Source organism: Bos grunniens, chromosome 1, assembly GCF_055505025.1.
Source record: "Bos grunniens cultivar Pamir isolate PY7600 chromosome 1, Bosgru_T2T1.0, whole genome shotgun sequence".
Taxonomy (NCBI): Eukaryota; Metazoa; Chordata; class Mammalia; order Artiodactyla; family Bovidae; genus Bos; species Bos grunniens.
In genome coordinates, this window is record NC_141165.1 from 112,743,016 (window position 1) to 112,765,559 (window position 22,544).

The window sequence follows — 22,544 nt, forward strand, 5'->3', positions numbered from 1 at the left end:
CTTATGTAATATGCCTTATATTTGTAAGACCCCCTTAAAGAACATCTAGTGTAATTTTCCTTTTCAGTTAAAAAAATCCCTTCTACAAGTGTTGTGAATAAAATCATCCTAGACAAGTGATGATATTGTGGTCATTGCTTTTTAAAAAGTAAGAGAAGGGTGTTTTCTTTAAGTCCTATTTGATGGAAGAGTCTTCTGCTTTTGTATTCCCACCTATTCATTCTGAAAGTGATGGGCTTCCCTTGTAGCTCAGATGGTAAAGAAACTCCCCACAATGTAGGAGACATGGGTTCGATCGCTGGGTTGGGAAGATCCCCTGGAGTAGGAAATGGCAACCCACTCCAGTGTTCTTGCCTGTGAATTCCATGGACAGAGGAACCTAGTGGGCTACAGTCTGCTTCTTTGATATTCCCACCTGTTCATTCTAGGTCTGTTCTTCTAGGTGAAATAGCACAACTTCTAGATGAGAGCCTTTTAGCTATTCCCTTTGCTTAAGTTCTTGCTCCCTTAGTGTTCACTTTTCACAACACAGCTGGAGTGATGTTTACAAAGTACAGCTCAGGTCACACCTCTTCTCTTGCGTTCTGGGACCCCCAACTCACCTGATTATTTTCTCTTTCTCTGTTCTTTCTGTTGGTCATAAAGTAACTGTTGAGTGCCACCAGTGTGCCACAGATAAGGTGAATAAGACAGGATCCTTTCCTATGCTGCATTTCAATCTGTCATTCGCTTACTTTTTCATGTGTCTAAATGTTGAAGCCTGGACAATAACCCTAGGTTTCTGCCATTTTCTCTGCTGTTTTCCTTTTTAAAACCCTCTCTCCAAGGCAACAGGAAGATCCCAGTCTACATTGAAAGTCCTAAGGTGCTACCCCCACACACACCTCCACCACCACCTCCAGTCCTGCACTGGCTGGTTAATTTGTTATGCTCATTTTATTAGTAATAAAAGATAAAATTTATAATTTCCTCTGTTCATTTTATTTTCAGTTCTGGATATTTAAAGGCCAAACAGTATATGGAAGAAGAAAACTATGATAAAATCATAAGTGAATGCTCAAAAGAAATAGATGCTCAAGGAAAATACATGGCAGAAGCATTGCTACTACGAGCTACTTTCTACCTGCTTATTGGCAATGCCAACGCAGCCAAACCAGATTTAGATAAGGTCATCAGCTTGCAAGAAGCTAATGTGAAGGTACTTTTAAAACTCTGTGTGTGTGCATGTGAAAAAAATTAATAATAAAAATGAGGCTTTTAGGTATGTTTTGCCAAATTTTTGGCATTTCAGTTGCCATTCTCCAAAAGACTTATTTTTTGTTTTCGAAGGAACTACACCTAATAATGATTGAATTGGTGCGGTGAAACTAAAACAGACATATCAGTGATAGTTAACTTTAACTAAGAAAGGATTGTTTTTTCTACAGCATCTTTTGGCTTCAGCTTCCCTGTATATCTTCTGCCTACTGTATTGGACTATATTTGGGTAGGAGTAAGGGTGATGTAGCAGTGCTATAGATAATGTAAATAACTTGCAATATGTTATAATACTATAAATAACATGCAATATGTAGTATAAGAAGATACAATGCATTTAATAAAAAGTAAACATGTTTAATGTCTTCTGAAAGAGTTTATTTACATGAGGAAAAAAACAAGATTTAAAAATATATTGTAATGTAGAAACATATCAAAAGTTTTTGCGGTTGTGTGGTTGGAACAGCTTTTTATTTTCTAAGTGTTCTTGTGTATATGCAGTTATTTTCATAATTGAGATTTGGTAGGGATCTGTTATGGCACCCCACTCCAGTACTCTTGCCTGGAAAATCCCATGGATGGAGGAGCCTGGTGGCTGCAGTCCATGGGGTCGCTAAGAGTCGGGCACGACTGAGCGACTTCACTTTCACTTTTCACTTTCATGCATTGGAGAAGGAAGTGGCAACCCACTCCAGTGTTCTTGCCTGGAGAATCCCAGGGACAGGTTAGCCTGGTCGGCTGCCGTCTATTGGGTCACACAGAGTCGGACACGACTGAAGCAACTTAGCAGCAGCAGCAGGGATCTGTTAAATTATATGAGCCCTCTATTTCAGCATAATAAGAACAAATGTCGGCCGCCAAAGTACTGTTGGTTAATTAACATCTCTTTTTCCTCACTGAATTAAGTAAACTCTGGCTTCCTTCACCTCCAAAAGAATCATTCATGTATTTTGTGGAAAATGAAAGTTGTGTTCAAGGCTTAAGTATTTGCTGGCAAATTTTATCTTAACTTCTTGTAAACAAAAGTAATTTAAAATAAATATTTGTTAAAAGTCCTTTTCAAAATGAGATTTTCAAGTTGAAGATAGCCTTGTACTAATTATCTTTATTTCCTGATAATCAGATATGTTCTGTTTTTGTTATTATCATGGGGGCATTCTTACTTGTTTCATTGAGGACATTTGTGTACTTTTGCCTTGAAAAAAACTTTGGAGAAGAATCTTATTTCTTATTTCCTGATCATGACTTTGTTCTAATGGCAGGTAATAATGTACATATCATGCCATGTACAAAAATGAGCTCAAAATGGATCAGAGACCTGAATGTAAGAGCTAAAACTATAAAACTCTTAGGAAAAAACATAAGGAGGAAATCTTCAGTACTTTAAATTAAGCAGTGGTTCATTAGGTGTGACACCAGCAGCACAAATGACAAAGTGGTGGGGGGGACTTATTCCACAGAATGGGAGAAAATATTCCCAAGTCATATATCTGATAATGATATGCAGACAATATTAAATCGTCTTTATAGCGTAACAGTAAAAAGATAGCCTAATTTAAAAATAGGAAAGGATCTGAGTAGACATTTTTCCAAAGAATATGCACAAATGACCAATAAGAACAAGAACATATACTCAGCATCATTAGACCTTAGGGAAATGTGAATCAAAATCACAATCAGGTATAACTTTATACTCGCTAGAATGGCCATAATCAGAAATTTGGACAATTAAAAGTATTGATATAGATGTGGAAAAAATTGGAACTCTCACACATTGATAGTAGAAATGTAAAATGGTAAAATCCCTTTGGGAATTAGTAGGCGGTGGTTTCTAGAGTTACCATGTGACCCAGCAGTTACTCTCTTAGGTATATACCTATGAGGATTTATGTCAAGACAAAAACTTGTACATGAATGTTCTTAGTAGCATTATTCATAAGAGCCAAAAAGTGGAAGCAGCTCAAATGTCCACCAGCTGGTGAAGAGATAAATAGACTGATTTATCTATGCAATGGAATATTATTCAGCCCCTAAAATAGAATGATGTACATGTTAGAACTTAGATGAACCTTGAAGACCTGCTGTTTGTGAAAGAAGACAGACAGAAAGGCCACATAGTTTACAATTCCATTTATGTGAAATGTCTGGAATATACAAATCCGTAGAAATAGAAGGCAGAATGGTGGTTTCCAGGGACTGAGAATTAGAGGTGAAATAGAGTCCCTGCTAATGTGTATGAGGTTTCTTTTGGGATCAGTGAAAACATTTCTAGTGGTGACTGGTTGCACAACATTTTTAGTCATATACTAAAAATGACTTACAGTATGTGAACTACATCTCAATAAAGCTGTTATTTTTTAAAAAACTAAATTAGAATAAAAAGTAATGATGAATCTTTCCTCATTTTGGGTATATAGCTTCGAGCAAACGCGCTCATCAAAAGAGGCAGCATGTACATGCAACAGCAGCAGCCTTTGTTGTCTACTCAGGATTTTAACATGGCTGCCGACATCGATCCTCAGAATGCAGATGTTTATCACCACCGAGGACAGGTAAATTAATTTTCTTAAGGCGTTTTGATCCTTGAATTGAGGGATTTGATAGCATTTTTGAGAATGTCTTAAAGTTTTCTTATATCACTGATGATAGCTATGAACAAAGTATCAGGGTGGTTTAGTTTGGGTTTAGTTTGATACATAGTATCATTTGTTTAGTTCCATCTTGAACATTTGTCCTGATACTTACTTGTTAAAAAAAGAGAGAGAAGAGGAAGGCTGCAAATGTTGGGTTGCCAGTTCAAGTTTGGTTTTTAGGCATTTCTGCTTCATAGGTTTTCAATGAGTAAAGCATTAAAAAATTAGTGACAAATTAAAAAAAACTTGCAGTGAGCATTTTGAGTTAATGCTTAGAATCAACAGAATGATTTTTGTAGGCATCTTGTAAAGAATTATTAACCTGAGCTATCTAGACAGTATCACAAAAAAATCTCTTCTGAATAGAGCTTTATAATTCTATGCATATTGGGTTTTTAGTAAAAATTCGCAGTGAAGAAAACAGTTCCCAATTTCAGCCTCATCTGGAAAAACATGGCTTTAAAATCTGTTTGTATACATGTATACCTGTGGTGGATTCATTTTGATATTTGGCAAAACTAATACAATTATGTAAAGTTTAAAAATTAAATAAAATTAAAAAAAAAATCTGTTTGTGTGATGTGGCTTCTTGGAGTGCATTAGAGTGGAAAGTATGGACTAATCCATATAATAACAGAAAAGTTCAAGTCATTTCTAATGGAAAATTTTAACCTAATATTTCTGCCTGGAGCATCTTAAGAAGTATCGAGATAATCTTAAAAACTTCTTGATATTTTGATCCTTACTGGGTGTATCTTAAGATTAATATGAAATGTAGTTATTTAATGTCTGATCTATCCCTACTTTGAAGTTTAAAAGTACAGAGACATTTCATATTCTAGAAGAAAAATCACTTAAGAGTGATTAAAAACTGGTAGGTTTATAGTGCTTTTTTAAAAAATTGAACACTAGTTCTAAGTTTTAGCACCTTTCCTTTAAAATTATAAGATTTTCTGATTCACTGTTTCTAGAAAGTAATTCTATATTAATAATTCCATGCTTAGCTTTATGCTGATTATGCAAAAAGGCACAGTACATGCTTAACTGGTGTAGTTTCTGTTTTGAACTGTGCTTATTTGTGTACTTTTTTTCCTTAGCTGAAAATACTGCTTGATCAAGTTGAAGAAGCAGTAGCAGATTTTGATGAATGTATTAGATTAAGACCGGAGTCTGCTCTGGCGCAAGCTCAGAAATGTTTTGCTTTGGTAGGTTCTACTTTCTTTTGTATTTTCCTGAACATCAGTATTTCCCATTGTTAACAAAAACGAGTATCTCATTGTCTACAAAATCTTCCGTTTTTTCCTTCAATCTGTGACAAACAGGGAGAAAAACATGTCAGCTTAAAGAAATAGAAGTGTGTATGTTACTTGAGGTACTGCTTCAGTATTTCTCTGGGTGCTTTATTTGGTTCATCCTGATAGACGTTTGTCCCTGATTTTATGTGCCCCCTAAACAGCGCTCTTCTTCTCCCTGCTCTTTACCATAAGCCAGTACAAAGAACAAAAGCATTTCAAGGAAATACTTGGCAATCATGACACCATATAATGTACCTCTCATTTCACCTTTGTAGAGCTATTCAGAAACACAAAGTTGAAAATCAGGTAAAATAAGACCTTTTCTAATGAGATGAGATATTTCCAATTAGCCCCATACCCTGAGACCTAAAAGAATTTTCCTTTTAAAGAAAAAAGTCAGTTTACAAACAAGTGAAAATGTTATCAGATGAAGGATACTATAATGCTTTTAGTAAAATGATAATAAATTTCTTTGAGTTTAATATTCCCCTATTTATATGCAAAGTTAACTTCAAGTTAGTCTGTCTGCTAGGATATTGAACATCTGGAAATTGTGTAGTGGCAATGAAGCCCTGATTGTACAAAGCCTTTGAGTCCCTGCTCTGTAGATATTCCTGTGGAACCCTTTTAGACGCAGCAAATTACGTTAGCAAATTACCTGCTTTTCTGGAAATATTTATGTAATTTTGTGTGACCATTATAAGATGTTAACATTTCCTGAGTTTTTGAGTTCTTGATTTGACAGGCTTCTGTTGATTTTTTACACAGTATCGCCAGGCATATACAGGAAACAATTCTTCACAAATCCAAGCAGCTATGAAAGGTTTTGAAGAAGTCATAAAGAAATTTCCAAGGTGTGCTGAAGGCTATGCATTATATGCCCAGGTAAATGTCATTTTTTCGTATTTTTTCAGTTGCCAGTTCTGTAAAGAACTGCATTTATATCCTGAATCCTAGAGTGGAAATCAGGAAACAGGGATCTTGTTGTAGCTTCTGTGGAAGCAAACGACTTTGTTCCGGGTTCTCAGGATGTTCAGGATGGTCCTGAATCACCTCAATGGGGCTTCTTTTCTGTGTTACATAATTTAAAAACTGTGGCCCTAAACTTGTAATCTGGGGAAACTTTAATAGAGCATTTCCCTCACGTTTTCATTTCGATTGGATTTATAAAAATTTAATTACTTTAGGAAAATTTACTGCATGCAGTTGGTGGGGAAAATGTCCTTGGAAAAAGTTTTCTTTCTATTTGATTACTGTTCTTTTAAATGGTTAGTCTATAACAGCTTATTTTAAACCATGATTTGTCCAAAATTCTTGATGCTTTCCTTGATTTAGAATTGAAACTATGGAAAATTGGATTTAAATTTGCATTATTTTCACTTTTAATCATAGTTTGAACTCTTTAAAAGTTTATTAACTTTAAATCATCCATTTAGATGAAAATGATTAGCTTCTTATTCCCACAGTTAAAGAGTTTTCCCTCAAACTAAATAATATCTGAATGGCTGTGGCTTAATCTTAAGTTAAAAGCTGCTTGTGGTATCTCAAATCCCAGCCATCTCAAAATTCTATATATTTTGTCTTTTCTTTTTAGCCTAAAGAAATTTGTCCCTCCTACCTTAACCCCCCAAACCCACAGAAACAGGAAGCACTTAAATATGACCATCCATGGTAGACTCCTACCTCCAAATATCCTTAAGGTTTATTGATTTGTTTCTGATTTCCTTCATGCTATCATTAGTCAAGTTATAAGAAAATTTCCACAGGAGTAAAACTTTCTTTTTCAAGGATTATTGAGAGGGACTGTGAGAAGATTGAATTGTGTTGGATCAATTCTGTAAAAGTCCTACACACCCCTGCATAGGGTTGAAATTCTAGGATATGAAGTACAACCCAGGAATTCTTTAACCTCAGTTTGAAATCTTATCTATTCAGTCTTTAATTCCTAGACAGAATGACAATTAAACAAATGATACATTGGTTGCTAACTGCATGCTGACTTATTAATTGTGAAAGCATGTACTGTCAGTTTTCAGTTCAGTCGCTCAGTCATGTCCAACTCTGTGACCCCGTGGACCACAGCACGCCAGGCCTCCCTGTCCATCACCAACTCCCGGAGTTTACTCAGACTCATGTCCATTGAGTCAGTGATGCCATCCAACCATCTCATCCTCTGTCATCCCCTTCTCCTCCTGCCTTCAATCTTTTCCCAGCATCAGGGTCTTTTAAAATGAGTCAGCTCTTCGCATCAGGTGGCCAAAGTATTGGAGTTTCAGCTTCAACAGCAGTCCTTCCAATGAACACTCAGGACTGATCTCCTTTAAGATGGACTGGTTGACCTCCTTGCAATCCAAGGGACTCTCAAGAGTCTTCTCCAACACCACAGTTCAAAAGCATCAATTCTTTGGCACTCAGCTTTCTTTATAGTCCAACTCTCACATCCATACATGACTACTGGAAAAGCCATAATCTTGACTAGATGGACCTCTGTTGGCAAAGTAATATCTATGTTTTTTAATATGCTGTCTAGTTTGGTCATAACTTCCCTTCCAAGGAGTGTCTTTTAATTTCATGGCTGCAGCCACCATCTGCAGTGATTTTGGAGCCCAAGAAAACAAAGTCAGCCACTGTTTACACTATTCCCCCATCTATCTGCCATGAAGTGATAGAACCAAATGCCATGATCTTAGTTTTCTGGATGTTGAGTTTTAAGCCAACTTTTTCACTCTCCTCCTTCACATTCATCAAGACACTCTTTAGTTCTTCTTCACTTTCTGCCATAGGGTAGTGTCATCTGCATATCTGAATTTATTGATATTTCTCCTGGCAATCTTGATTCCCGTTTGTACTTCATCTAGCCCAGCATTTCTCGTGATGTACTCTGCATAGAAGTTAAATAAGCAGGGTGACAATATACAGCCTTGACGTACTCCTTTTCCTATTTGGAACCAGTCTGTTGTTCCATGTCCAGTTCTAATTGTTGCTTCCTGACCTGCATACAGATTTCTCAAGAGGCAGGTCAAGTGGTCTGGTATTACCATCTCTGGAAGAATTTTACACAATTTGTTGTGATCCACACAGTCAAAGGCTTTGGCATAGTCAATAAAGCAGAAATAGATGTTTTTCTGGAACTCTCTTGCTTTTTCAGTGATCCAGCAGATGTTGGCAGTTTTATCTCTGGTTCCTCTGCCTTTTCTAAATCCAGCTTGAACATCTGGAAGTTCACAGTTCACATACTGTTGGAACGTGGCTTGGAGAATTTTGAGCATTACTTTACTCGCGTGTGAGATGAGCACAGTTGTGCCGTAGTTTGAACATTCTTTGGCATTGCCTTTCTTTGGGATTGGAATGAAAACTCACCTTTTCCAGTCCTGTGGCCGCTGCTGAGTTTTCCAAATTTGTTGGCATATTGAGTGCAGCACTTTCACAGCATCATCTTTCAGGATTTGAAATAGCTCAACTGGAATTCTATCACCTCCACTTACTTTGTTCCTAGTGATGCTTCCTAAGGCCCACTTGACTTCACATTCCAGGATGTCTGGCTCTAGGTGAGTGATCACACCATCATGATTATCTGGGTCGTGAAGATCTTTTTTGTACTGTTCTGTGTATTCTTGCCACCTCTTCTTAATATCTTCTGCTTCTGTTAGATCCATACCATTTCTGTCCTTTATTGAGCCCAAGATATCTTTGCATGAAATGTTCCCTTGGTATCTCTATTGTCTTGAAGAGATCTCTAGTCTTTCCCATTCTGTTGATTTCCTCTATTTCTTTGCACTGATCACTGAGGAAGGCTTTCTTATCTCTTCTTGTTATTCTTTGGAACTCTGCATTCAGATGCTTATATCTTTCCTTTTCTCCTTTGCTTTTCGCTTCTCTTTTTTTCACAGCTATTTGTAAGACCTCCTCAGACAGCCATTTTGCTTTTTTCCATTTCTTTTTATTGGGGATGGTCTTGATCCCTGTCTCCTGTACAATGTCACGAACCTCCATCCATAGTTCATCAGGCACGCTGTCTGTCAGCTCTAGTCCCTTAAAACTATTTCTCCCTTCCACTGTATAATCGTAAGGGATTTGATTTAGGTCATAATGGTCTAGTGGTTTTCCCTACTTTCTCAATTTCAGTCTGAATTTGGCAATAAGGAGTTATGATCTGAGGCACAGTCAGCTCCCAGTTTTGTTTTTGCTGGTTGTATAGAGCTTCTCCATCTTCGGCTGCAAAGAATATAATCAATCTGATTCAGTGTTGGCCATCTGGTGTTGTCCATGTGTAGAGTCTTCGCTTGTGTTTTTAGAAGAGGGTGTTTACTATGACCAGTGCGTTCTCTTGGCAGAACTCTATTAGCCTTTGCCCTGCTTCGTTCTGTACTCCAAGGCCAAGTTTGCCTGTTACTCCAGGTGCTTCTTGACTTCCTACTTTTGCATTGCAGTTCCCTATAATGAAAAGGGCATCTTTTTGGGGTGTTAGTTCTAAAATATCTTTTAGGTATTCATAGAAATGTTCAACTTCAGCTTCTTCAACATTACTGTTTGGGGCATAGACTTGGATTAGCGTGATATTGAATGGTTTGCCTTGGAAACAAACAGAGATCATTCTGTCGCTTTTGAGATTGCATCCAAGTACTGCATTTCAGTCTCTTGTTGACTGTGATGGCTACTCCATTTCTTCTAAGGGATTCTTGCCCACAGTAGTAGATATAATGGTCATCTGAGTACTATAATATATAAAATTTTATAGCATGTACAGAAATTAAAGTGAGACGAACACACATAATTTTATGACATATGTACTGAATAGTACACTTGTGTTTAGGATTTAATTCGAAACAAACCAGAAGGTAACCATCCTCATCACTGAAATGAAATTCAGAAGGGCGTTTTTGGTTCAGATTTCTATAAGCAGCTAAAAGAGTAAAGTAGCTTTTAAAGAAACCAACATTAAACTCTTTAGCAGAGGTTTCATAATTGTATATTTATCCGTCATTGTGTTAACTTCAAAATAGGTTTTGGCTTCCTTGAGCATTGTCTTACCAGCACTAGCACTATTATGTCTGTTTGCACTAAATTTCTGTCTTTTGGTCCCTCTTCTGATGTTTGCAACTTTTAATTTATATATATTTAGAGGGAATTATATTTTAGTTACATAGTATGACTTTTTGCTTTGAGCTCTGAAGCTCAGCTTAGATGCCAGCTAACTCTCAGAGTTACAGTTTGAGCATGGTCTCGTCTCCACATAACCAAGCCTTCCATTTGTGCCATGGGATTTGCCTTAAAAGTTGATGGTAGCCTTTTTTTCTTTCACCAATTATTTTTAAGGATTGACTCTGATAACCATTAACATACCTATCTGAACTTATCCTTCCAAATAAGTATTGTTTTTAGGGTTAACATTTTAAATTAAGTTTAATACCCTAAACAGGGCTTCCCAGGTGGCATCAGTGGTAAAGAATCCACCTGCCAATGCAGGAGACATAGGAGACTCCCTGGGTCAGGAAGATCCCCTGGAGAAGGGAATGGCTACCCACTCCAGTATTCTCGCCTGGAAAATTCCATGGACAGAAGAGCCTGGCGGGCTACAGTTCATGGAGTTGCAAAAGAGCCAGACACGACTGAGCAAATAAACAACAGTCACCTCAAAACAGTAATTTGGTTATGAATGGTTAAATGAAGTAAATTTTAATGATTAATAAGCAACATATAGTTATAACTCCTTAGGGATACAGTTACCTAAATTTAACTGAAGTATCTCTTCACATAGGCATTAACAGATCAACAGCAGTTTGGCAAAGCTGATGAAATGTATGATAAATGTATTAATTTGGAACCAGATAATGCCACAACATATGTTCATAAAGGGTATGTATTTTGGGGGTCTGTTTGTTTCAGTAAAAAAGCTAAACTGCTTGCACAGTAATAAAATGGAATTGTTTTGCTCACTGAGAAAGGGGACTGTGATAGAGTCAGTGAGCTAATTGAAAAATTTCTTCATTGCTATGAATGCTTCACTGTTACTTTTTTTTAACTTTTATTTTTTAATAATGTTTATTATTATACAATAATTAGTAAATGTGCTACTTGCACTCTAGCTTAAGGATTTCAGTTCTGAACATCCTGTCAAATGTTACTTGTATCAAAAAGGAGACACATAATTAGGTTTTTCCTGTTCTAGTATACTTAAATTATCATTTTTAAAACTTCACTTAAATTATACAAATTAAAACATTAAGCTGTGCAAAGGAAGTTAATAATAGAGCTTAGACCATTATAATAAGGAATTTAGACTTCATAATAAGGAATTTAGACTACAAAACCACTATAAGTTGAGGGAGAAAAAACCGATTTGATGTTGATTATACTGTTTTAGATTTTGTTTTTCCTTATTAATTAAATTATAAATTCACTGAGAGCAGAATTGATACTGGGCCATGGTCACATCTGACTGCTGTTTTGCATTTGCAGTTTACTTCAACTTCAGTGGAAGCAAGATCTGGATAAAGGTTTGGAGCTTATCAGCAAGGCTATTGAAATTGACAATAAATGTGATTTTGCATATGAAACCATGGGAACTATTGAAGTACAAAGGTAACTTCTATAGTCTGTCCTTAGGAAAGTTAGGGAAGCTCCATAGATATTTATCTTTTTGTTTTTTTCATTATAGATAGGTTATTGTCATTATTCATTGCATTTCTAAGTCTTAAACATGCCTTTGGAGGCAAGATTCCCTTGAAACTATACAACTTTGATTTGCTTGGGTTCATATTTTTTCAATTTAAAAATCAAAACATAAAAGTTGTTTAAGTCAAGCATATGCATTAAAAGGGAAGCTTGATCTTAAAGAGTTGCTGTATGGTTGTGTCTCCTGTCACCTGTGTCACTTCTGTTGGAGGGAAATGTCTGCCTTGTACGTAGGCAGTGCACTGTAGCACAAGGCTTGGCAGCCACATTGCCCAAAGACATAGATCTTGCTACAGCCAAGTGGCTGGGGAACTTGGACCATCACCTCTGAGCCCTCAAGTTTTCTTTCAAATCAGGGAGTTGGGTAAGATTTTTGCAGTTCTGACTTTTTCATAACTTCTTGATTTCTGTAAATGTTTATCCAGAGTTGCACTTGAGATTCACCATTAACAGATGACAACTGCGTATGCCATAGACTTTAATGTCGTATGCCATCTTGACACTGGCATTGTCATCCATTTGAGTATCTACTCTAGGCCAGGTACTGAACTTTAGGTGCTTTCCAAATATTTCAGTTGATTTTTATCTGTCTTTATAAAGGTTGAGATTATATGGTCCTCAATTTAATTGAAGAGTATAGAAACTGATTCCTCAGTCAGTCAGTTCAGTCACTCAGTCGTGTCCAGCTCTTTGTGACCCCATGGACTGCAGCAAGCCAGATCTCCCTGTCTATCACCAACTCCCAGAATTTACTCAAACTCATGTCCATTGAGTCAGTGAAGCCATCCAGCTATCTCATCCTCTGTCATCCGCTTCTCCCACCTTCAATGTTTCCCAGCATCAGGGTCTTTTCAAATCAGTCAGTTCTTCACATCAGGTGGCCAAGCATTGGAGTTTCAGCTTCAGCATCAGTCCTTCCAGTGAATATTCAGGACTGATTTCCTTTAAGATGGATTGGTTGGATCTCCTTGCAGTCGAAGGGACTCTCAAGAGTCTTCTCCAACACCACAGTTCAAAAGCATCAATTCTTCGGCACTCAGTTTTATAGACCAACTCTCGCATCCGTACATAACTATTGGGAAAACCACATCTTTGACTAGATGGACCTTTGGTGGCAAAGTAATGTCTCTGTTTTTTAATATGCTATCTAGGTTGGTCATAAGTTTTCTTCCAAGGAGCAAGCCTCTTTTAATTTCATGGCTGCAGTCACCATCTGCAGTGATTTTGGAGCCCCCAGAAATAAAGTCTGCCACTGTTTCCACTATTTCCCCATCTATCTGCCATGAATTGATGGGACCATATGCCATGATCTTAGTTCTCTGAATGTTGAGTTTTAAGCCAACTTTCACTCTCATTTTTCACTTTCATCAAGAGGCTCTTTAGTTCTTTGCTTTCTGCCATAAGGGTGATGTCATCTGCATACCTGAGGTTATTGATATTTCTCCTGGCAATCTTGATTCCAGCTTGTGTTTCATCCAGCCCAGCGTTTCTCATGATGTACTCTGCATATAAGTTAAACAGATAGGGTGACAATATACAACCTTGACGTGCTCCTTTCCCTGTTCGGAAGCAGTCTGTTGTTCCATGTCCAGTTCTGTTGCTTCCTGATCTGCATACAGATTTCTCAAGAGGCAGGTCAGGTGGTCCCGTATTCCCATCTGTTTCAGAATTTTCCACAGTTTATTGTGATCCACACAGTCAAAGGCTTTGGCATAGTCAATAAAGCAGAAGCAGATGTTTTTCTGGAATGCTCTTGCTTTCTCAGTGATCCAAAAATCTTTGATCTCTGGTTCCTCTGACTTTTCTAAATCCAGCTTGAACATCTGGAAGTTCACAGTTCACATACTGTTGAAGCGTGGCTTGGAGAATTTAGAGCATTACTTTATTCACGTGTGAGATGAGTGCAATTGTGCCGCAGTTTGAGCATTCTTTGGCATTGCCTTTCTTTGGGATTGGAATGAAAACTGACCTTTTCCAGTCCTGTGGCCACTGCTGAGTTTTCCTAATTTGCTGGCATATTGAGTGCAGTACTTTCACAGCATCATCTTTTAGGATTTGAAAGAGCTCAACTGGAATTCCATCACCTCCCCTAGCTTTGTTTGTAGTGATGCTTCTTAAGGCCCACTTGACTTCACATTCCAGTATGTTTGGTTCTAGGTGAGTGATCACACCATCCTGATTATCTGGGTCATGAAGGTCTTTTTTGTATAGTTTTCCTGTGTATTCTTGCCACCTCTTCTTAATATCTTTTGCTTCTGTTAGGTCCATACCTCTTCTGCTCTTTATTGTGCCCATCTTTTTATTCCTAGACTGGTTAAATTAATAAGGTGACATTGTGAGCCAGTAGTAGAAAGAGGAGATGAACCCATATTTCACTGATGCCGAAAGTAGCTGATGATCTTCCCACCATCACTTGTCAGGAACTAGTAGGAGTTGTCTTAATAACATTCAGTCACTCCTGGAGTCCTCTTCTCTCTCAGCTCCAGAGGAAGCAGAATGTATGTGTATGTGTGTGTGTGTGTGTGTGTGTGTGTGTGTGTGTATATATATATAGGCTGATGAAAATTTTTGTGATTCTTTTGAACCATTCTGACAGTTTCATATAAATATTAAATTATTTCTTAATTTCTAGGTAATGTGAATAAAATATTCTTATGCTAGAATATGATTGGGTAGTAGTTCTTAATCTTTTGAGCAAAGATGTGGACTTTTCCTAGAATAATGCATATATGGAAACTCTCTGCACTCAAGTTGTTCATAGACCCTGGGTTAAGGGCCCCTGATGTATGGAGTTTGATGAATTGTGTTTGAAATGTACTTTAAGAAATCCATTCTAAATCCTGCTTTACAAACAGATAAATGTTAATGAATGAAATTGCTGGTTAATGTAAGATTTAGCAAGTCTTCTGTCTACCAAATATCTGAACATGAACTGTTAGTTATTTTTTTAATTGTCTATTATGCACCATATCAATACATGTAGTAGGAGATTAACTACAGTCATCCAGAGGCACATTTTACTTCTTAGAATTTAACTGTTGTATATATGTGTGTGTGTTGGTTGCTCAGTTATGTCCACCTCTTTGTGACCGCACGGACTATAGCGCTCCAGGCTCCTCTGTTCTTGAAATTCTTCAGGCAAGAATACTGGAGTGGGTAGCTGTTCCCTTCTCCAGGAGATCTTCCTAGCCCTGGGATCAAACGCAGCTCTCCTGCATGGCAGGCAGATTCTTTACCATCTAAGCCACCAGGAAAGCCCATTATATTTATAGTGGAGACTTAATATTTATTGTAAGATTACAGGCATGTATGCATGTATACATATCCAATACTAACTACTTTAAAACAGCTCTTGCTTCTTAGTAAGTATATAAAGCCTAGTCACAGACTGTAAGAGGTAAATTTTGTGTTTTTTGGCAAAACGTATGCATCCATTTATTCAAAAAATAGATAATAGTTACCAAGCATTGTACTTGGTTCTGGGAATTGAAAGGTGTCCATTAAGGATCTACTTCTGCTTCATTGACTATGCTAACGCCTTTGACTGTGTGGATCACAACAAACCGTGGAAAATTCTTAAGGAGATGGGAATACTAGAGCACCCTACCTGTCTCCTGAGAATCCTGTATGCAGGTCAAGAAGTAACAGTTAGAACCGGACATGGAACAACTGACTAATTCAAAATTGGGAAAGGAGTACAAGGCTATATATTGTCACCCTGCTTATTATATGCAGAGTACATCATGAAAAATGCTAGGCTGGATGAATCACAAGATGGAATCAAGATTCCCAGGAGAAATATCAATAACCCCAGATATGTAGATGATACCACTCTAATGGCAGAAAGTGGAGAGGAACTAAAGAACCTCTTGATGAAGGGGAAAGGAGATGAAAAAGCTGGCTTGAAACTCAACATTCAAAAAAGATCATGGCATCTGGTCCCATCACTTCATGGTGAATAGAAGGGGAAAAAAGTGGAAGCAGTGACAGTTTTTATTTTCTTGGACTCCAAAATCACTGTGGACAGTGACTGCAGACGGAAATTAAAAGACACTTGCTCCTTGGAAGGAAAACTATGACAAACCTAGACAACTTATTAAAAAGCAGACATCACTTTGCCAACAAAGGGAGATAGAGTCAAAGCTACAATTTTTCCAGTAGTCACGTATAGATGTGAGAGTTGGACCATAAAGAAGGATGAGTGCTGAAGAACTGGTGCTTTTGAACTGTGGTGCTGGAGAAGACTCCTGAGAGTCCCTTGGACTGCAAGGAGATTAAACCAGTCAGTCCTAAAGAAGAACAACCCTGAATATTCATTGGAAGGACTGGAGCTGAAGCTTCAGTACTTTGGCCACCTGATGGGAAGAACCAACTCATTGGAAAAGACCTTGATGCTGGTAAAGATTGAGGGCAAGTGGAGAACGCGGGCAGCAGAAGATGAGATGGTTAGATACCATCACCGACTCGGTGGACATGAACAGAGGCATCTAGCATGCTACAGTCCATGGGGTTGTAAAGAAACTTAGCGACTTACCAACAAAGACTGGTGTAAGCATATATATTCATCTGACTGTGCATAGAATGATGATAGAATTATGGGAACAATGGAGAGGGAGCAGCCAATTCCTGCTGGGAAAGGGAAAAATATTTTTCATGAAGATATTCTAGTCAGTATTTGAACTGGGCCTTAGAAAGGTAAGGATTTGACTAGAATCAGGCAGAGAAGCAATAAATAATCTGACCATTGTTAGCATGAGTGAACTCAAGACCTGTGTGACTGGAGTAGAGATGTGGGGGCTAACGATATGCTGGTAAGGGTTGCACAGATCTATGAAGGTAAGGTTCCTGAATACCCTTAATGTCCTTTGAACTTACATCACTGCTTTCTAAAGGAGCCTCATGATGGAGTAGAAATGGGCAGAATTTAGGAACCAGATGTGATTAGGATTTTAAATAAGTCATTGAATTTTTCTAGTTTCACTGTTCTTATCTGTGAACAAAGGCCACAAGTGACATAATATAAGCACATATAGTATTCAGTCTAGAGAAGGCGATGGCACCCCACTCCAGTACTCTTGCCTGGAAAATCCCATGGACGGAGGAGCCCGGTAGGCTGCAGTCCGTGGGGTCGCTGAGGGTCAGACACGACTGAGCGACTTCACTTTCGCTTTTCACTTTCATGCACTGGAGAAGGAAATGGCAACCCACTCCAGTGTTCTTGCCTGGAGAGTCCCAGGGACGGGGTAGCCTGGTCTATGGGGTCGCACAGAGTCGGACACGACTGAAGTGACTTGGCAGGCAGTATTCAGTCATGTTCAACTCTTTGCAACCCCATGGACCGTAGTCCACCAGGCTCCTCTGTCCATGCGACTCTCTAGGCAAGCATACTGGAGTGGGTTGCCATTTCCTACTGACCTAGCAATCAAGCCCAGGTCTCCTAAATTGCAGGCAGATTCTTTATCATCTGAGCCACCAAGGAAGCCCTGTATTTGTAATAGTAGCTAACAGTCATTGTTTTCTATATGATAGGCATCATCTTGTTATAAAGAAGCATTTTATTAGTATCATGGTTGAAACTTAGAAGTCAGCTCCATGTAATTTTTGTTATTTTTTTCTTTTAGAGGAAACATGGAGAAAGCCATTGACATGTTCAACAAAGCTATTAACCTGGCCAAATCAGAAATGGAGATGGCTCATCTATACTCACTTTGTGATGCTGCCCATGCCCAGACAGAAGTTGCAAAGAAATATGGATTAAAACCACCAACATTATAAAATATGGGGGAAGGGAAATGACCCTCTTTTTAGAAGTTTACCCCTCTCCAGCTGAACCCTGAAGACACTGTTGTGAACTGTGTTGAATGGTGGGACTTCGTGTTTCCATTGTGCTGTTGTCCTTTGTCACAGCTGTCTCATGTTTAGGTGTTGTGGGAGTGGCTGTTGAAGAAAGTTTGCAGTGTGGCAGCTTTTATTCCCTGTGCAACAAAAGCTTAGAACCTGTTAAAGGGATATGAAAATAAAGTTGCAAAGAGTACAAATGACAATTGGCCATGCAAATAAAAACTTTGATTTGTTGATTTGACTTTTTTTCTGAGGGGGTGGGAGGGTGAATATGTGCTGGTTGATTTTGTCTTTGTGTGCGTGTATGTGTATATATATGAATATTCTACAGTTTTACAGCATGTTGGTTTAATTAACATAGTACGTGCTGTAGAATAGGATTCTTTTAAGATTTGGTTAATCCCTTTCAGTTGAGTCCTCTGAAGGAAACAAAGCTTAAGTGGGGATTTTGTTTTTATGGCAGCAAAATTGAGACCCTTTAAACCACTGTCCGTCAGCATGCACAATGCCTCTGATTCTGCAGAATGTTAGACACGGTGGCAACTCTTAAATCTTTTGACCCCCTTCAACTCTGATAATGTACCTCATTCTTAAAGTCTACAGTAGCTCTTTTTCCTACAGTAAATCATGCAGAAGCAAGATATTCTAGTTGATGTATGTGCAGAAGACTGAGTATTCAAGGGAGAGCAGACCAGGCATGAGGTAAGATGAAATGTGTTTACAATTGCCCACGGTTATTTTCTCCTGTTTAAAGGTACTACTATTTACTAGTATACTTTTTAAAGAAGACAAAGATTGGTTATATGTATATATATATATATATATATATATAAATGAAATGTAATGAGTAATTAGCTTAAAATTTCTAGTGAAGAAACGGGGGCTAACAGTTCAAAAAGGATGAAAGTCTCATGTCCAGAAGCATATATTTCCTAAAGTGACAAGTTTAATGCTTCTTATCTATGGCTATGTGTACCTAAGGGATTGTGAGCCAGTATTGTCAAAGATGCTGAGGACACGTGGCATGTATCTTAGTTTTGAACTGTCTTTGGTCTTGAAGCATGTCCAGGTCTGTACTGGGGGCACCGGCAGCAGGGTTTTGCTTCTTTCATCTTACCTTTACCTCACCCTCCTCCTTAGCAATCACTTTGTTTTCTCAACATGTCACTTTGATAGATCATCCTTTTCTTATATGCTGGATTTTTCTGGTGGGGGGTGGGGTGTTCTTAAAGAATGTCCTCCTTTGAGATATTTATGGTGGTTTTGAGATATTCAGGGTGGGAAGAGGTTTACTTAGGTCTTAGTAGAATAAAAGAGCAAGCTGTCAGTTGTACTTTTCTGGAAATGTTATCTAATTAGAGTTTACATTGTTGGGAGTAAATGAGCATTTTACCCCTCTTTAAAAAGGTGCTTTATCCTATTGAAACCAAAAAGATTTTGTCAAAAATGCCATCGTTTTAGAAGCTACTAGAAGTGACTCCTTTCCAAAGTCAGAGTCTGAGAAATATTGCGAGGCCTCTAACTAATTGGTGGGGGCAGCAAACATAATTTAAGATGGCCTGGATAATGGAAAGTGGGAGAGCGCTGCATCGTAGCTTTTAAATTAAGCACCTACTGTAATAACCCCTGAATACAGAAATGTTCTACATCTCTGAACAACAACCTCTGGCTTAAAACAGTTTTTATTTGCATGGCTGTAGTTACATTAACACTGATATTTTCTTCTCTTCCTACCCCTTGGGGTTTGGTAGAAAACACACAAAGGAAACTGAAGCATGTACCATTCGATACTATCATTCCAGAGCCTCATGGACTATTGCCTGTTCTGAAAAATATTTGAAACTGCGCTGAAAGCTGCATCTGTCTGTATCTTCTTTTGTAAATGACCTCACATGTAAATTCACCAAATAAATATTACATTCAAGCTTTTCAATCTATTCTTTAAATAGAAGGATAGGCAGTTTATTCATTTACCATAGTATTTGGTAAATTCATTCTCTTGTGGGCTCAAGCTAACTTTGACATATTGGACATGTTTGTATATGAAACACAGTAAGTCTTGGGTTATTAACGATGGAGTTTCCCATTCTTCCTCCTGGTGAAACAAAAGTTCTAAGGAACAGCTAGTGGAACCAACTTCCTGTATTCCTACCTTTACCTTACTTGTACTGCACAACAGCCTGGAAGGTTACCAGGCAGACCTGAGCCCTGTGGCTCAGCTTATCCTCAAACTGGTTTCACCAGTGAGGGCTTTTTTTTTTCCCCCACCAGTGAGTTTTGATCAGTCTTTAGACACTTGGTCTTGTAGTCTGAAAAATCCTACCATCCTTAGGTATTTGTGGTATGAATAAGAGATCTCAGTGCAGTACTAAGCAGCTTTGGCTTTATAACACAATTCAGGTAGATGGAAATTCAAATTGTAAATAGTCGTTTTTCCCAGGAGAGCTCAACTAATTGTCATCTTCTTAAGGCTGTTTATAAACAGGAAGACTGCATAATTACCCCCAAAATTTTTTAGTAATAATGAAAGTAGTAATTACCCAAGACTGTCCTGGGTAAATTGAGTTGTATGGTCTTTGTATTTATAAAGAAACGATATGGTAATGGGAGAGCTAATAACTAATCAACCATAGCTTTAATTCTCTGCATAACTGTTTGAACAGTTCGGTCAGTTCAGTTCAGTCGCTCAGTCGTGTCCTGCTCTTTCTGACCCCATGAGCTGCAGCACTCCAGGCCTCCCTGTCCAAAACCAACTCCCGGAGCCTACCCAAACTCATGTCCATTGAGTTGGTGATGCCATCCAACCATCTCATCCTCTGTCGTTCCCTTCTCCTCCTGCCTTCAATCTTTCCCAGCATCAGGGTCTTTTCAAATGAGTCAGCCCTTCACATCAGGTGGCCAAAATATTGGAGTTCAGCTTCAACATCAGACCTTCCAGTGAACACCCAGGACTGATATCCTTTAGGATGGACTGGTTGGATCTCCTTGCAGTCCATGGGACTCTCAGGAGTCTTCTCCAACACCACAGTTCAAAAGCATCAATTCTTAGGCGCTCAGCTTTCTTTATAGTCCAAACCTCACATCCATACATGACTACTGGAAAAACCATAGCCTTGACTAGACGGACCTTCGTTGGCAAAGTAATGTCTCTGCTTTTTAATATGCTGTCTAGGTTGGTCATAACTTTCCTTCCAAGGAGTAAGCATCTTTTAATTTCATGGCTGCAGTCACCATTTGCAGTGATTTTGGAGCCCCCCAAAATAGTCTCTCACTGTTTCCACTGTTTCCCCATCTATTTGCCATGAAGTGATGGGATCAGATGCCATGATCTTAGTTTTCTGAATGTTATTAACTTGGTCTATTTTTAAGGCTTTACACACAGTGACAGAATGAATAGTGGTCCTCCAGAAGATATTCATGTGATCCCTGGAACCTGTGTTACCTTATAGGGCAAAAATGGACTAACGGGTGTTATTCAGTTAATCTCGTGATTGGGAAAATATCCTGGGTTATCTAGGTTGACCCCAGATACAGTTACAAATGTCTCTGTAAAAGAGATTTCAGAAGAGAAGATGGTATGACAACAAACAGAGATCAGAGTCCTGTGGCCCCAGGCCAAGGAATGCTGGCAGCCACCAGGAGCTCAAAAAGAGAGCTCAAAAATCAAGAATGGATTCTGCCCTAGAGCAGAGCGTGGCCCTGCTGACACCCTGATTTCAGTCCAGTGAAACCGATTTTGGACTTCTGGCCTTCAAACTATGAGAAAGTAAGTTTCTGTTGTTTTAAGTCACCAAGTACGTGGCAATTTGTTATGACAGCCATAGGAAACCAATTCTCCTTTTGCTATTCTGTACAAGGCAGCCTATAGTTGAATTATTTTTTGAGTATTGCAAAGTTCAGCATGACCTCACATGCACTTAAAACTTTGGCCAAAGGCATTTCAGGCAGAGTGAAGATTTAGTCAAAAAATGGGGCATTTGTGATGGAAAATCCATGTGATCATGGTAAAATCACCAGGCCAAAGCCTGTTCTTCATGAGGCAAAAAAACTGAGATGCCTCTGCCAGTACCAAGAAATATCAAAAGAAAGATGCTATTTCCAAATGTTTTCATTTACTTTAAGGAGACGGTACACAAATTCTGTTGGGGGTTGAGAGCTTGACCCTTATAGACTACCTTCCTGCCAGCCGGGACTTAAGGGACAGGAACTGTGCCAACCAAAGGAGCGGGGGGGAATTCAAGGTGAGAAGAGGCTGCAGGCAAATATGATAGCTGCCTTTTGGGGGCCAGGAACATGACTCGGTTTCTCCAGTTTTTGGTTTTTTTTTTTTGCTAGCACTGGAATATACCATGAATCTGCAAGTGCTGTCCTAGAGTCCACGGGAGGGTTTGGCAGATAAGGTTTCTATAGCCTAGAGGGGAGGAAGACCACAGTGGAAACAGACTCCTGGATACCATTTGGGGGACTAGAAACTTTAAAGCAAGGGGGGACCGGGTAGAGCAGGTTGGAGTCTCTGCACAGATGACTCATGGTCTAAATTATCCATGAAGCTGCTATATTAAGCAAATTTTATCCAATTTTAATTCTCAGAATACCTGCTTTATATCAAGAACTGGAAAGGGTCAGATTTTGCCCTACTAAGTAGTTTCATGAATGCTAGCTAAAGATGTGAGACCCTAGGTCAGAGATGATGGATATACTTACTTAGAACACGCTAAGCAGCAGGAGCTTCATGTTCGCTTTGCTCCCGTGCCTCATGGAGGTAACCTGGAGTGACCTAGGTGGAGGTCACACGCGGAGTGGGTCTGTGTCACAGCTGAGAAACTCTGAGCTTAGGAAACCC

General features: G+C 38.6%; 1 protein-coding gene across 3 annotated transcripts in view; it reads left to right on the forward strand.

The window, feature by feature from the left end:
• TOMM70 (translocase of outer mitochondrial membrane 70) overlaps positions 1-17,935 on the forward strand; it is a 37,273-nt gene extending 19,338 nt beyond the window's left edge. For 2 of the 3 annotated variants that reach the window (XM_086410013.1, XM_086410031.1), the window contains 7 exons: positions 991-1,198; positions 3,675-3,809; positions 4,988-5,095; positions 5,954-6,070; positions 10,944-11,041; positions 11,645-11,767; positions 17,482-17,935. In XM_086410013.1, the coding sequence (XP_086266139.1) occupies positions 991-1,198; positions 3,675-3,809; positions 4,988-5,095; positions 5,954-6,070; positions 10,944-11,041; positions 11,645-11,767; positions 17,482-17,635 (943 nt within the window). In that variant the 3' untranslated portion in view covers positions 17,636-17,935. The remainder of the gene's footprint in view (positions 1-990; positions 1,199-3,674; positions 3,810-4,987; positions 5,096-5,953; positions 6,071-10,943; positions 11,042-11,644; positions 11,768-17,481) is intronic. The other variant, XM_086410021.1, reaches the window with a different exon arrangement.
• The last annotated feature ends 4,609 nt before the right edge of the window (positions 17,936-22,544 follow it).